The 16,102-nt window shown below is 48.6% G+C and overlaps 2 protein-coding genes across 9 annotated transcripts in view; both read left to right on the forward strand.

The window, feature by feature from the left end:
* LOC104003639 (neuroendocrine secretory protein 55) overlaps positions 1-6,690 on the forward strand; it is a 55,771-nt gene extending 49,081 nt beyond the window's left edge. The window contains exon 2 of the mRNA XM_016938197.4: positions 6,648-6,690. The gene's annotated coding sequence lies outside the window, so the exon portion shown is untranslated. The remainder of the gene's footprint in view (positions 1-6,647) is intronic.
* Positions 1-16,102, forward strand: part of GNAS (GNAS complex locus) — a 70,674-nt gene that overhangs the window by 48,438 nt on the left and 6,134 nt on the right. For 2 of the 8 annotated variants that reach the window (XM_009437485.4, XM_063802685.1), the window contains 3 exons: positions 6,648-6,720; positions 14,552-14,606; positions 14,693-14,812. In XM_009437485.4, the coding sequence (XP_009435760.1) occupies positions 6,648-6,720; positions 14,552-14,606; positions 14,693-14,812 (248 nt within the window). Of the gene's footprint in view, positions 1-2,414; positions 2,947-6,647; positions 6,721-9,961; positions 10,007-10,966; positions 11,428-14,548; positions 14,607-14,692; positions 14,813-16,102 lie in introns of those variants that run through there. The other 6 variants (XM_016938189.4, XM_009437483.4, XM_024352038.3 and 3 more) reach the window with 6 other exon arrangements.

Here is a 16,102-nt window from a genome sequence, read left to right on the forward strand (position 1 = left end):
GGAGGCGGGGTTGAGCGCCCACCGTCTTGGGCGCGCCCGCGCCCCCCGCCATCGCGGCCCCCGTGCCCCCGGCCCACACCCGCGCGGTCCCGGCACCGGCCTGCACCCCCAGGGTGCGCGGCGGCCCATTTGGGTGCGTCCCCGGTGGGCCGATTTTTCGCGCTTCCCCTTCGGTTTATAGGGGCCGCTGCTATGGGTCGGTCCTCTGAAGAGGCTGGGGCGTCATCGGGGCCGGTTAGAAGCTCTGCTCCCCGGCGGGGACACTCAGTCGCGTCGGCACCGCGGAGCGGGCTGCGTCAGGTGGCTGGCCGGCGCGGCGCTCCCCTGCTCTCTGGCTCCGGGCTGCGGCGCGGCGGCTGGAGCGAGCCCCTGTCCCGGCGCGGGGCGGCGGCGGGCGGCCGGCAGGCGCTGCCTTGCGTGTGAGTGCACCTCACTCACATGTAAGTCGGGGAGCGCCGGGGCCTCCCGCGGAAGTGCGAGTCGCCCGGCGCAGGCAAGAGCCGCCGGGTCCGGGACAAGGCAGGGGCGCCCGGGCGCCGCTGCCTTGCCCCGGGGCGCCTCCGGGCACCCCCCAATTCTCTCTCTTTTCTCTTCTCCATTGGCGTGCCCAAGAGCCAAACCAAGGAGCGCCTGAGGGTAAACAGACTCCTGCCATCCGCGCCTTTGCACTTTTCTTTTTGAGTTGACATTTCTTGGTGCTTTTTGGTTTCTCGCTGTTGTTGGGTGCTTTTTGGTTTGTTCTTGTCCCTTTTTCGTTTGCTCATCCTTTTTGGCGCTAACTCTTAGGCAGCCAGCCTAGCAGCCCGAAGCCCGGGCAGCCGCGCTCCGCGGCCCCGGGGCAGCGCGGCGGGAACCGCAGCCAAGCCCCCCGACACGGGGCGCACGGGGGCCGGGCAGCCCGAGGCCGGGGGCAAGCAGGGAGCCCGGGCCAGGCGCGAGCCGAGCTCCCCGAGGTGGCCGGGCCACCATGCTGAAGATGGCCATGAAGCTCAAAGCCCGGGCGGCGGAGAGCGAGAAGAAGACGGCCGCGGCGGCTGCCGAGGTGGCTGCCGAAGCTGCGGCGGCGGCTGCGGCGTTGGCCGAGCCGAGACAGCCGCTCGCGCCGCGGAAGAGCGGGGACCCCGAGAAGCTCGCGAAGAACCCCAAGAACCCGGCGCGAGAGGCGCTCCCCGAAAAGTTCCTAACAGACAAGGAGCGCAAGAAGCTCGAGAAGAAGCTGCTGGAGCAGAGGCGAAAGGAGGAGAAGAAGAAGGAGAAGGAGAGGAAGAAGATGGAGAAGATGCTGAAGAAGAAGAAGAAGGTGCCAGAAGCCCAGGAGGAGGCCCGATGCCCCGAGGCCGCCGCCGCCGCGGCCGCCGCCGCCGCCGCCGACGAGGGCGCCGTCGGGGGCGCCGAGGAGGGCGCCGCCGCCGGGGGCACGAGTAGGGCCTGGGCTGACTGGGACACGGACTCGAGCGACGAGGACGACGCCTACTACGCGGCGCCGCGCATTGGGGGCATCGTGTGGCGGCCCGGGCCGCTCAAGGCTGGCGCGCTGAGCGCCCACCTGCCCCTCGTGGTGTTCCTGGTCTTCTCGGTGCGCAGCCCCTCGTGGGTGCTCAACTTCCTGCTGCAGAAGCGCACGGAGCAGGGCCGCGGCTGCGGCTTCGTGTTCGGGGCGACCTGCTGCTTCCGAGTGTTCCTGGGCTGCGCCTTCTTCTCCTACTTGGGCGGCCGCGCCAAGCGCAGAGGCCGCGGGCGCTCCGGGGCCAGAGGCGCCTTCGGCTCGGGCCATGGCGCCCGGCGCCGGGGGCGCGAGGAGCGGCTCATCTAGTCTGACCCCCCACCCCGCCACCGCCACCAGACACCACCATCGCTGTGTAGTGTGGGTTTTTATTCGTGTTCGTGTGTGTGTGTGGACACATTTTCCTTTTCGGTTGCTCTGTCCTTTGGTTCGTGCTCGCCTCGCTTTTTCCACAGTCCTGCTCTCTGGCTCTCTGTGACTCTCGCTCTTTCGAAAATTTTCCTAAGTCCGGGCGCGCGCTCCCTCCCCTTCCGCCCACCCCAGCCCCTCGGCGGCGCCCGCGGGAGGGGGAGGAGGCCTCGGGGGCGCCGGGCGACGCGGTCCGGGGGGTGGAGCGTTGGCGTCGTGCGAGGGGTCGTCACTGGCGCGGAGACGCCCCCTCTCCCCCCTCGGCTCAGCCGGGCTGCTGCCCGAGCCCGGGGGGTGGGGGGCGTCTCCCCGGCCCGTCCCGTCCCCGGCCGGGCGCGGGCGGAGGGACCCCCTCCCCGGGCTCCCGGGGGGCCGCCTCCCTCCGCCGGCTCCCGCCCTCCTAGCCGCCGCCGCCGCCGCCGCGGCCGCTCCTCGGCCCTCCTCCTCCTCCTCCTCCTTCCACCCCCCTCGCCGCCGCCGCCTCCTCCTCCCCCCGCCTCCCCCCGCCCGCCGCGGCGCTTTTGGCTCGGGGCGGCGGCGGGGGCCCGGCCGAGGCAATAAGAGCGGCGGCGGCGGCAGCGGCGGCAGCAGCTCCCGCAGCTCCTGCTCTGGTCCGCCTCGGCCCGGCGGCGGCCATCAGCCCCCTCGGCCTCGGCTCGAGGGGCGGGGAGCTGCGCGCGCCCCTCGGTCCGACCGACACCACCCTCCCCTTCCCGCCCGTCCGCGCGCCCCGCGGCCCGCGGCCCGCAGTCCGCCCCGCGCGCTCCTTGCCGAGGAGCCGAGCCCGCGCCCGGCCCGCCCGCCCGGCGCTGCCCCGGCCCTCCCGGCCCGCGTGAGGCCGCCCGCGCCCGCCGCCGCCGCAGCCCGGCCGCGCCCCGCCGCCGCCGCCGCCGCCATGGGCTGCCTCGGGAACAGTAAGACCGAGGACCAGCGCAACGAGGAGAAGGCGCAGCGTGAGGCCAACAAAAAGATCGAGAAGCAGCTGCAGAAGGACAAGCAGGTCTACCGGGCCACGCACCGCCTGCTGCTGCTGGGTAAGGGCGGGCGGGGGGCGCCGGCCCCGGCCCGGGGGCTCTCGAAGGGCGCCCCGCAGGCCGCGCGCGCCGAGCCCGCCCCCCGCCCCGGGCGCGCGCTCCCGAGCCCCCCGCCCGTTCGCGGGCTCTGTCTGTGGGGGGCGAGGCCGGAAGGGGGACCCCGGGGCGCGGATTCGGCCGGGCGGGGGCTCAAAAACGGGGCGGGGGGCCGTGGCGACGCGGGCGCGGGTCCCCCTCCCCCGGCCTGCCCGCTCAGTGTCTCTCTCTCGCTCTCGCTCTCCCCCTCTCTCTCTCTTTCTCTCTTTTTCCGCGAGGCCTACACGACGCCAGGGGTTTGGGTGCGTGTTGGGGAGGGGGAGGGGGAGCCCATGGGGCTCCGGAGACTGCGACAAAAAGAGGGTTTCGGGGACAGGAAACCGGGTGGCGGGTAGAGGGAGGGGGACCCGCCTCCGTGGGGTGTGAGATTTGTTGGGAGAGGGAAAGAGGGGAAGAAAGGGGCGAGGAGAGGAGGGGGTGACGCTGGGGGGCGCCGTGGTGGCGGAGGGGGCCTCGCCAAAGGGAGGCTTTGGCGGGGAGAAGTGGCCGAGGAGAGTGGGGGGGCTGGTGACATCAGCCCCTCGGAAAGGATCGGAGCGGTAAAGGTGGTGCAGTGGGGGGGAGGGGGCGCAAGGGAGTCGTGGCGCCGGAGTCGGGAGGGGGGCGGCGAGGGGAGGAGGGAGGGCGGTTGCCGCTGGGCGCGACTTGGTGCGTTTCGGGCAGGACCGACTGTGTGTGCGCGGAGCAGACGTGTCCCGGGCCAGGCCGGGCCGTGGAAGGAGGAGAAGGAGAGTCAAATAAAATAAGACCACCCCCCAACACCAAAAAATGGATAGCGTTAGTACGAGAAGTGCCCAGTGAAGCCAAATGACACGTCATTTTACAGTATGACCTTTTTTTCCCCTTCCAGACTTGCAGGCTTTTTCAAAAGCAGAGCGGAGAATTAATTGTAGCAGCTGCCCCCCCCACCCACCACGAGCAGCGCCCCCCCAACACTATTTTAATAAACCATTAAAAAAAACACATTTTCCTGCTGGCTGGCCACATTGAGAGTGCTTTGTGAAAAGAAAAAACAAAGACATTCACAAATCAGATAAAACTGGAGAATGACATTTGTCTGTAAATGGCTTCTTGGTCTGGAAATGGCGTGGTTTTTTTTTGTTTTTTTTTTTTTTTTTGTCCTTCTGAAGATGGGAGGGGGGATTGAGAGTGCTCTAAGGAGACTTTTCCTCCAGGTGGGAAGAGATAAAAAGACATTAATTAGTTGTTTATCAAGTGACAGTTGTTTGGTTTTGGGTTTTCTTTTTTTGATTGCGATTTTTCCTCTGATTAAAAAATAATAATAAATAAAGGTTAACTATAAGGAGATGACCTTTCCTCCTTTTTTTTATTAAGGTGCTGTTTTGGGGGAAAAAAATGTGAAGAAATGACCAAAAGAATTACACAGCATTAATTAAAAATGGAAGTTTTCCACTTCCTTGATAATTTGGCTATCTGAATAAATTTGTGAATTTGCTAGGTTAAGACCTAGTTCGTGGTCACATTTCAACAAAACAGCTTGAGTATAAAGAAAATAATAAAAGGCTGTTCTTACTTATTTTCCTTTGGTGGCTTTTGGTTTGCTCTTTTTGCATAGGTCATGACTTTGTTCTCCTGGGTCCAGATTTATAAAAGCAGAAAATTACTAATTAAGTGAAAATAAGTGTCTGTAATTAAATGGTACATGTGTTGCTGTCTTGTCTAAAACTTTTAAAAGCAGAATTATGCTGTTGGGATATTAGTATGTGTATAACTTGATTTCAAAGTATAAATCTGGAAAAGTCTAGAATCTTTTCTGTGAATGCTATCTCAATACTACTTTAAGTCAAGTGTGATGCTAATGATATCTTAAAATTTCCAACACCTTTTGTGCAGTGATCACAAAGTCTCCACTTAATTTGAGACTGTTACTCAGAACACGCCTTGCGTCACGGGGGCTAATCTAAGTGTCCTAGTCTATATGACTACATTACATCATGATGTATTGATTGCCTCTGGCCTAGGAATCTGCAGCTTAAGCCAGTGACACAACATTTTGCATTTTTAAATGGTGATTCTCACCAAATAATGCCTCCCCACAAAAGAGGAAACCTAATAATGCCCCAAATCCTCTTTTTACTCCATCTTAATGACATAAAAATTAAGTGAATTAGAGAACTACAATGATCTTAAAATAATTTTTCAGCCACATTTCATAAATGTGGAAACTGAGGCACGGATCTGTTTTTGCCTATGAAAGATAGGTCCTGTAACTGTTACACAGTTTAACACTTCTGAAATTAGAATATTAGAGATCCTGCTAAATATTACGTATTGTTTCCGTGGCCTCTCTTAATAGTGCCATTTATATTTTTAATTTACCAGAGTTAGGCTCATTAAGATAGTGTTTGCTTTGAAATCAATGTTTCTGTGGAAACTAATTTTGACTTTTACAGATATTGATTACGGGCTTGTGAAAAGGCAAGTAAAGGAGGAATGCTTTGCTATCTGGGCATTAAAACAAAACAATACAATTAAAAGTTAAAAAGAAAGAAAAAGGTAAAAACAGATTTGTGTGGAAGGAGGGCAAAAAAATTTCACACGTGGGTTATCTGTTGCAGAATGTGCATTGCAAAAAAGATGCAAAATAGCAATCCTCCCTCTAGCTTGATGGAAATGTGTTTTTTCCATGAAACATGTATGTATTTTTACAAATGAAAGATGATTTAAAATGGAGGCATGTGTTTCTACTCTTTGAGTTGGGAAGGGCTTGGAATCTTTCAAATTCAGTACTTCCCAGGGATAGTTTTCCTTTTGATTAAAGTTTTGTTCTTATATTACTTTTTACTGTTGTTTTTGCAGTTTACCTAATGCTAATAGGGTCTCAGGAACTGTATTTGATGTTAAAGTGCGGTTTTTCCAGAAGATGACAGATAATTGATGGGTCTCCCCTTTTCCTCAGCAACATAGTGGTACCCAGAGGGAATTTATCTTTAGAAAGATATAGTTTGTGAGGAAAGAGGAGGATGGATAAGTGGATAAAATGTAATGCAGTTTTAGGGGTGGATTTTTAAGTAGCCCAAGGGGTAGGAAACCTGCACAGAAAGAAGCTGCGTTGTGAAAATGTTTAGGAGGAAAGTGCTGCATCGCTACGTGATGTGGAAGAGACTGCAGTGTCTGGGCATTGTTGGGAATCCGGGGTATTTTAACCATGAAACATCTGACAACAAATTATGTGTCTAGATATGTTTATGTGTGAATGTTCATGTATCAGGGATTCAGTTTCACAGTTTTAACTTCAATTTTCTTGTTTACCCCACAAATGACAAAATTGCGTCATTCCTTCTCTTTGCCCCTTTCCAACACCACCCCACAATTTTTTAAACAATCAAAAGAAAAATTAAAACCAGCAAACCTTAAATTCTTGTTTGTTATTTGGATGGTGAAATACTGCAGGTAGACACTGAATTGGACATTGATTTCCTTTTCTCTGCGTCGAAATGTCAAGGAAAGTTGCAAGTCTATGATTTTGTGTTTGGTTTTTTGCATGTTGCTTCTATGGAAAAACAAAACAACAACAGCAGTCCTCCCTGCCCAAAGTGTTAAAATGCCTCCTTCATAACCTGAGACTTACTTTCATTTTCTAGGTGCTGGAGAATCTGGTAAAAGCACCATTGTGAAGCAGATGAGGATCCTGCATGTTAATGGGTTTAATGGAGAGTAAGTGTCAAATCTGTGCAGGGGGGCACCAAGTAAGAGGAACAGACTTTATACTAACCTTTAGGAAGTATAGGTGGGCTTTGGGGGCTGGGCAGCCAGTTTTCACTTAATTTTTCCTGATTTACATATTAGAAAATCCTGGGAAGGGCTCTTTAGGGTCCCTCACCCCCCACCCCCTTGGATCTTTGGTGCAACAAATACTACTGATGAAAGCACCAGTGTTTGTGACAAACATCTCCCTATCCCAAGAAAATCGTGCCTGGTTGCAGGGGACGCTTGACAGCACTTGGCCCCGTGACAGCCCCTCTCCGGGCCAGGTCCCTGCCACAGTCTCCAGACATCACTGCAGTGTCTTCAACGTGGCTTTGGCCGCCCCCTTGTCCGGCCCATGCTGGTCACTGCAAATTCACCCCACCCCACCTCACGCAGATTTCAATGTAATGAACCAACACAGGATGTTTTAAACTATTAGGGAAACATTGTTCCCATAATATTCTCACCAGAAACAGATTTGGAAGTGGCAGCCCGTGTTTACAGTTTCTCATTTTTTTTTTGTCCCCCTTTAAATTACCATTATGGGTAAATCATTGTTTCCCTTTAAAACAAAAAACAAATCAGTACCCCTGCCTACAGAAAAGAAGAGGGAACATTTATTTAAAGGATGGGAAGACTGGGAGTTAGGCACTCCCAGCCTCACTGAGGGGCATTTTTGCCTTTGAAAAGTCCTCCCAGGTATCCTGGTATAGCACAATGTGGCAATCCGTAGTGGGAATGAAGATTAAACAGGAGAGACTTTGTATTAGACCTGTGAGACGAGTTAGGAAGCCCTGCCTGGCATGGGAAATGCAAACAGGGAACATTCAATAAATCGGGGAACTTGCTTTTCTCCCCAAGACCCCAGATGGGGCCTACCCATCGTTCTCATGTAACAAAACGTGTAAAAAAAAAAAAAAAAAAAAAAACTAAGTTGACCAGTCTGTTTTCACTGGTATGAGAGCATTAACCGCACTAGATTTCAAGCACCTGAAGGCACTAGTTTGTAATTACTAGCTGGTTAGCACAGTCCTGTTCCCTTTCTTAAACTTGGATTCGATTGAAAATTTAACCTTGAGTTGCTTTGGCTTCCATTTCAAAAGGGGAGTTGGAGTCAAGGTGGTAGCGTTTAATTATACCAACCACCCCCCCAAAAAAACAAACAAAACAAACAAAAAAACCTTTACTAGTCACTAAGCATCCAGGAAACAAAGGTGAACTTTTTCACCTTTCAGAGCAAGGCAGGCAGCTCCTTATGGAGAATTCTAGAATTTGTTAGATCAAATAATTGTTTAGAGAAGGATGACATCACCCATACAAATAGTCCTGTTAGTTGAGGATGCTTTTTCTACTTTAACCCTGAATTCAGAAGGATTGGTTGGGATGCAGAGGGGGCTTCTTCACTCATCTGATTATGACTCTCAATGGGTTATCAACATGCACATACGTGCTATTGAGTAAGTCAGCATCACTTGTCACCAACCAATTCTGAAATTAATTCTTGACACACCCCTCGATAAAGCCCTGCCAGCGGAGACTGCCATCCTGACAATAAATAAAAACCCTGAGACAGACTTCCAACCATGAATCTGTCATTTGAAGAAAAGTCTTGCATAAAATTTCCCCCTGCAACTTGCAGGAGTACTTACTTATTCATGAGAGTAGTTAAGCAAAAATAATTTGACCATGTATCCTCTAGATAAATATTTTGATGAAAACTGGACATGGCTAGCATTTTTCAAAGATGCAGCAGCCACTGTTTACCTTAGCTTGAGTCGGATGGAAGCTAAGTCACCTTTGAAATAAATTACTGACAGCTTCATTACAGATTGCCCTAAAATTTAAAAATTTTTATAGAAAGGATTCTCCTCCCTAAGCGAGCCAGCCTGTAACACCAGGCAAGGGTTTTAAACCAGAACTTCTCTTTTCTGTTTTCTTTTTGGAAAGAGGAAGCAACATTCCCAGTTTGCTTTCTTTGCAGACAAGGGCACAGATACGTTAAATTTAGCCTGTGAGAGGGTTTACAGGGGTATTCCTCATGGGAGCCTAGATACCTTATTTTTATCTCATCCAACTGCCTCCTTTTTTCTTTTTCCTCACTGCGGTATTGCAACAAAAGCTATTTCCTTCTTAACTAGGAATTCCCTATGAGACAGTGACATCTGTCCCTAAAGGGTGGTCTGGGTGGTACAGGGTTTTTCCTCCCTGATCTTGCGTTTTGTTAGGGCTCGGCTGAACTATTAAATTTGCCTTAACTCTCTGCGGGCTGCCATGCTGATTATTACATTTTTAAGAGTAAGATAATACTGATTTGACCTTCAGAAATACAGAGGTTGGATGCGGATTTTCTAACTCAAAACTAACTCTCTTTCTTACATTTAGTGCCAGGAACAAAACAAAAACAAAACATAAACACCATTAACATTGGTTGAACTAAGCTAATCAATTACCAAACTGTAGAATGCTGCCCTTCGGCCTTCAAGGAGGAATTCCTACTGTTTATGAAGATCGGGTTTGGGTTTTTGGTTTTTTTTTTCTTTTTCTTTTTTCCGTGGTGGTGGTGGGTGGGCTTTTGTTCTTTTTGTTTTTTCTGTGGTGGTGGTGGGTGGGCTTTTGTTCTTTGAAATTTTTTTTGCTACATCACAGTCCAGACATAGTTTAATGACAATTTGTGGGGAACAATTATTTATAAATAAAACCATTTTATAGGTAGTTTCCTTCCACTGCAAGAAGTGAGGTCATTAGTTTTGCAGGAAATCCTGGGCAGAAATCTCCCCCGTTTATGCCTTTGTGCCTTAAGTTACAACATTGGGAAGATTCTGACCTGGGAGAATTAGGAGCCTTATGCGCTGCCATATTCTCCAAAGAATCGTGAGATAAATCACTGCTTTAGCTCCCTAATGCGTGTACGTTTAGTGAAAGCACAAGAAAACAATTATCCATCCCTCCTGTCTCCGACCAGAGTCTCCAGAGAGCTCTGTTAATACTGCAGCAAAGGTGTGGGATTCTTCCCCCATGGCCTGCAGTCTCAGTGGATGTTCCAATTTAGCCAGAGAGGCGACCTAAGAATTGCCGGGAGGATGGATGGCGCGCGAATTGTTGCTTTTGCTCTTGGCTGATTGTTTAGGAATGTAGAGAGACTGTGTGGGGTTTGTGTGACGTTGCGGTGCCTTGCAGATTAGGTGAGCTTTCAATCTCTCTTTAAAAGGGGCGGCGAAGAGGACCCGCAGGCTGCAAGGAGCAACAGCGATGGGTAGGCACATTCAAAACCAGAAAAAATTGTTAACAAACAAAACAAACATGAAGATCATACTGGGAAACTGAGGCCAGAGACCCGGGAAGAAAATAAAAATCATTTAAAGGACCATCAGCCATATTGGCATACATTTGTGAATAACACACAATTTCCTGACATTTTGGAGCAAGTAAAGTGCGTAACATAAATTTTTTTGGCCATGCTTAAAGTAGAATGCGATCCAGCTGGGGGAAAGTTATAGATTTCAGCCTTGGATGATCAGTTTAGGATTTTGAGAATTAATGTTTTTCCATATGGTTTCTGTTTTCCCCCAGCTCTCCATTTGAACCAGCTACTTGTTTTAAAACTATCTACTAAATTCCATCTACCCACTGGTTGGTCTGATTTTAAAATTTCAGACCTCTTTGAGACAAAATTTGTTTCCTTTATTAAAATATGCAATGCTGCACCGTCTTTAATTTTGAAAAACGCCTTGGTACCTTGCAGCAGGTCATTAAGAATCATCTCGAAAAGCCTCTGGCCTTTTAAAAATGATCAAATTTATTTGACTCAAAGGCACTTTACGTTAGCTGGTGGATAAGGAAATTCATGATGGCATCTTTTATTTTTCCATTCATTATCAAATTATTTTTTCTTTGCTTCCTGCATCCCCACACCCATCACACACACACACACGCACACATGCACATGCATACACAGACACGCACACACATCACACGCACACACAGCCACACGCGCCGCGCACACACACACGCATGCCAGGTAACCACTCTAGCTCTGCTGTGTATTTAGCATGCAGTGGTGGAGTGGCCGTTTCTCATGAGATCATCCAGAACCATTGGCTTAGTTTAGGGCATCTCAAAGAAACAGCTTCTGTGGCCGGGGAGGGGAGGGGCAAAGATATTGGGGTCTGGGGACAAAGTAACTGACACATGTTTGTTCATCTGTTTCTTTTAGAATATAATATCCCTAGATGATGGCTACAGTTTCTCATCTTCCCGGCTATGTCCTATCACAATTTGCATGCTGGAATTGCTCGGTCTTAGGAACTTCTAATAAGAATACTATTCTGTTATCTGGGGGGGAGGGGGGATGGGGCCCCTGCTACCTGACCTTAAACGATGATTGAAAAAACGAAAAATGGACTGAAATCCTTAATTGGCAGAAATGTAGTATGACAACTATCCAAAAAGGCATCTCTATAAGAAATGACTAATTGACAATCTGCTGTACCAAAAGTTGGCATTTGAGCAAGATATGACAAGTCCTTAGTGAGCAACCTGCCGTGTACTAGATGTCCTGCTAAACCCTTGAACCCTACTAATACCTTGGCCTGCACGTCTCTCTGACTCTGTTCTGCAAGTCAATATAAGTATTAACATTCGTGATAAATAAAAATTCTCTGCATGTTTCAGCAATCCCTGTATCTCGCGTCTGTCTTCTGTCTTCCTTCCTTTGTCTGTCTTTTCCCACCAAAGCACAAGGATTAAGGTGGAGACCTGAATGGCCTCCCCCACCACTTAGTTAGCTGAAGCGGGGGGAGGGGAGGAGCTCTTGAAAACTGAACGCATCCCATCTGCTGTATACATAGAAGGGGGGGGAGGAGGAACCAAGACCCTAAAAGTACTTCCAGCCTTAGTCCCAATTTTGTAGCGAATCAGAATTCTAGCTAATGGCATATGTTTTGCCTTTGTTGAGTAGTTTAAAGACATCTAAGGAATTTTCTCTGAATTTCACAATCAACGTTAAATTCATTAAACAATAGTAAAAGTGATGATAAACCTGCCAACCCCCAGTATAATATCTCCATCTACATAGTAATTGCTTCAATGGAAGAATTTTATGTTTTAGTATTACACACCCGAATTAGATTTTAGATTTCTATTTTAGCTGTTTTATACTTGATATACTCCCACACCTATTCACATACGTAGATGAATACTGAACACGTTCTCAAAATATCCGTATTTTAAGACGGGAAGTTTTCCAATTATCATACTACTGCTTAGACCAAAATATCAAACTGAATGAAAGAAACTTGTTTCTGGAAATACTTTTCTCTCGCTGTATGCAGATTTGGATATTTAGTACCCGAATGTATTTAATTTTACTATTGTGGAACCTCAAAACCAAAGGTTAATAGCTTTCATTACCTATGAAGTGGAGCCTGCTTTTAATGAATGGGAATAGATTTGCCCTAGGCGGTTTTAGGTAAATTCTGAATTCAAAAGTGAACATTGGGGACCATCAAACACATGTCCTTTTAATTTATAACATCTAAATAATCGATGTTAGACTGTAATACCAAGGCCGGGAATTCTTAATTTCAGAAATGAGCTTTGATTCTGCACATACAAAGCAGACAGTCGCACAGAGCGGTCAGGACTCACTCCCTTTCACTCTAAGGTGGTTGCTTTAAGAGTCTGGGGGCCAGAATCAGATTTCAGATTTGTACACAAGGCCTGAAGCTCGCTCACCTCCCTGTCATCTGTGTTTCTGAGATTCTCGGGACCTGCAGCACTTTTACTTAAATGGCCCTGAGGAGATTCCTGGCAACATCTGTCCCCCCTCCCCACCCCAGACACCCCCCACCACTAATGAGCGTGGCCCCTCTGAACTTCGCCAGCTCTTCACCCAATGTAGAAGAGCAGTGGTGCAGTGAAAGGGGCTTCACGTAGGAAAGGGGCGAGATGGGATCCTTCAGCAGGTGAAGGCCCAGAAGTACACAGACATTTATTCAGAAAGAATAAATTTGCAAGTATAATTCTTTGAGAAAGGAAAGACCAAATGGTTTGTGGAAGGCCTGTCGACAGGCCCGCACTTGACCCCACCGTCCGTCCCCGCCCCCCACCCCTGCTGCTCCACTGACTGCCTTGCCCTGCTCGTCTGCTCTTGCTAATTAACCTCCCTTCGCCTTTCCTCTGCCTTAACTGTCATGTTCTAGTCTGGAGGGATTATATGTTTTAATTTCTACTCCAGTCTATGAATTGGTGAATCAGCCAAGTGAATGCTTCAAAAACTGGGACTCTCAAAAGATTAAAATAAATATATATATATATATATATATATATACATACACACAAACCGTGAAAAAGATAAACTCTGTCCCCTCCATCTCCCACTCCCATTGGTTTCTGCCTCGGTGACTCCCCCCTCTCGGCCTCAGTTTCCCTGTCAGAGGGGCAGGACCGTAGCACCTTTTTTCCGCATGACAACGCCCTCACCTCCCAGGGCCTAACAGGTACAGCAGGTGTGCTGTGTGTGCTGGTTCCATTTTTGGGCTATAGACCTGATGAGATACATACTCCACACAAGAGGCCTTTTCTTGCCCTCTAAAAACATAAACTCGAGAACCTTCCCTGGCTGTGCTTCGAATGAAGGCTAGTTTCTGAAAAACATACAGCATTTGGATCAGTGTGATCTGGTACAAAAATTAACATTCTGTTACGGTCCCCAGAAGCCAAAGGGTGTGGCCTTTACCTGTGGGACCAGTGACCCTGAATATAGATCATTCCATAAAGACCACGCAGGCCATCCCATGTGGCTGAGTTAAAGTCAAGGAAAAGCTACAAAACCTTCAACCTCTACTTACCAGTGGGATCTGACCTCCCCTCCCCCTTAGATTATAAGGCCTTCTAGGGGGTGGAATCTTATATTCCTATTGCACATGGACCAACATGCACTAACATCATGAACTAGAAGTTTCATTGCTGCTAGCTGCAGTGCCTGGAGCATCGCACATACGACTTTTTTTTTTTTTTTTGACGGAGTCTCACTCTCACCCTGGCTGGAGTGCAGTGGTGCCATCTCAGCTTACTGCAACCTCCGCCTCCCGGGTTCAAGCGATTCTCCTGCCTCAGCCTCCCTTGTAGCTGGGATTACAGGCGCATGCCACCGTGCCCAGCTAGTTTTTTTGTGTGTTTTTAGTAGAGACAGGGTTTCACCATGTTGGCCAGACTGGTCTCCAACTCCTGACCTCAGGCAGTCTGCCCGCCTCAGCCTCCCAAAGTGCTGGGATTACAGGTGTGAGCCACCGCACCTGGGCTCCTGTAATGAACTATTATAAACACCACCACCTGTGCTCACTGGTTCTCTCAGTATGCTAATCTAGCAACTGAGTTAATTCCAAGTCAAACCATGGGACTGTTTTGCTCCACCCCAACCTCATAGTGACCTATCACTCCAGCCTCACCCCTACCCAGATGTTGATAGGACCAGGAGAAGCCTTTAGGAAGTGTTAGTATGTAGTGTGGGGGCTTCAAGCCCATGAAAGATTAAATGAGCTGCATGCAACTTCTGGTACAGTCATGATTGCTAAGGCAATTTGCTAATCTACCCCATTGGGCGTGTCCTCAGGGCACATTTGGGAGGTTATAATTTGCAACTATGTTTATTCAGCTACCTCCAATCTGCACAGATCCGAACCCACAACTCCCTGAAGAACAGAATACTATGCTTTTTAGTCGGGAGGTCTTTATGAAAGCAGTGCTCCTAACTGACATGGTGCGATATGATCTTCTTTTCTTTTCAATCCCACTGCAGTGAGAAGGCAACCAAAGTGCAGGACATCAAAAACAACCTGAAAGAGGCGATTGAAGTACGTGCTGGCTCCTTGTGCTTTCTGTCTTGCAGCCCCCTCCCAGCCAGTGCCGTTCCCTGACCGCTTTGCTAAATCATTTTCAGACCATTGTGGCCGCCATGAGCAACCTGGTGCCCCCCGTGGAGCTGGCCAACCCCGAGAACCAGTTCAGAGTGGACTACATTCTGAGTGTGATGAACGTGCCTGACTTTGACTTCCCTCCCGTAAGCTGCACCCCGACTTGTGTGGCCTTAGCCCCGCCCACCTGAGCACAGTGTCCATATAGGAACATGAGTGACAGCCCTGCACATGGGCAAGAGCATCCAAACCACACTTCAGGCAAAACCACATTTCACCGATGTCCATCCTTAGGAAAAAGTTAATTTCATGTGTAACCTTAATTTAATAATAATCATCATTAGGGCTTTGTTCAAGATGGATGAGCAAAATTCTGTCACCCCTTCTACATCTTAGCTCACCTGTCCTCACAAACAAACATCACTCTTGAATACTACAATCTCACTTTATTAGATTGTAAATTTTTATGAGGAAAAAGGTCCTGAGCTATGGCAGGCTTAATTATTCCCTCATTCCCATCTTAGGACAAACAAAACTGTATGTTAAATATGGCAGACAAATACTAATTGTCCATTTACTCCACTGGAAGTGCCCTAAGGTACCTTGGGATGCCTCAGTGAAGTGCCAAATGGAAGACATTCTCATTTTAAACAGGTGACCTTTTAACATTTATTAAGAGTTTTCTAAAGTCAGTCCTTGTCTTGGGGCAAATGAAATCTTTTCTCGTTATTAAAAAAAGTGAAATATATCTAAATTATAACTCAAAAATAAATCATAAAATAGAACATATGGAAAAGACTTTCCTCTGGATGCACGACACTGTTGGCTCCCTAAAGAACTACTTTTAGGGAACAAAAAACTGTTCAAGCCCAAGCATATAAGTTTAGGCCCCTTCGTGGGGAGAATGGCTTATAAGCGGGGAACGGAAAACGAGATGGAAAGATGTATGCGTTTGTAAGACCCACAGGGAAGAGACTTGTCTACAGCTAAAACAATGAGTTATTGTTGCCTTTTGTCAGGCTTTCGTGGGAATTTTTGTTTGTATATTTTAGATGGACTTGGCTGCAAACTTAAATTGGAGAAATTAGTGGTATATAGTTAGTATGGATAGCTAAACTTTTTAAATAGCATTATTTTGAAAAAAAGCAGTAAACACAATATGTATGATATAACCCACTGACTTTCTTGAAATATGATTCTATATTTAATAGGAAAAGGAAACAGCAGCCTATTAAAAATGTATCCGAACAATAACTTTTTATTAGTCCTACTAACATCTGAACTTTTACGTTCCTGCCTACACGTCCCCCATCATCATTTTTTTTGGTAAGATTCACATTTTCCCAGGAGGCAAATTTAGTCCCAGCACATCTTACAAATGAAGTTTCTTATTTTCACAACATTGAACCATTTATTGGCATATTCTAACACATTTA

Source organism: Pan troglodytes, chromosome 21 (assembly GCF_028858775.2).
Source record: "Pan troglodytes isolate AG18354 chromosome 21, NHGRI_mPanTro3-v2.0_pri, whole genome shotgun sequence".
In the NCBI taxonomy this organism is placed as follows: Eukaryota; Metazoa; Chordata; class Mammalia; order Primates; family Hominidae; genus Pan; species Pan troglodytes.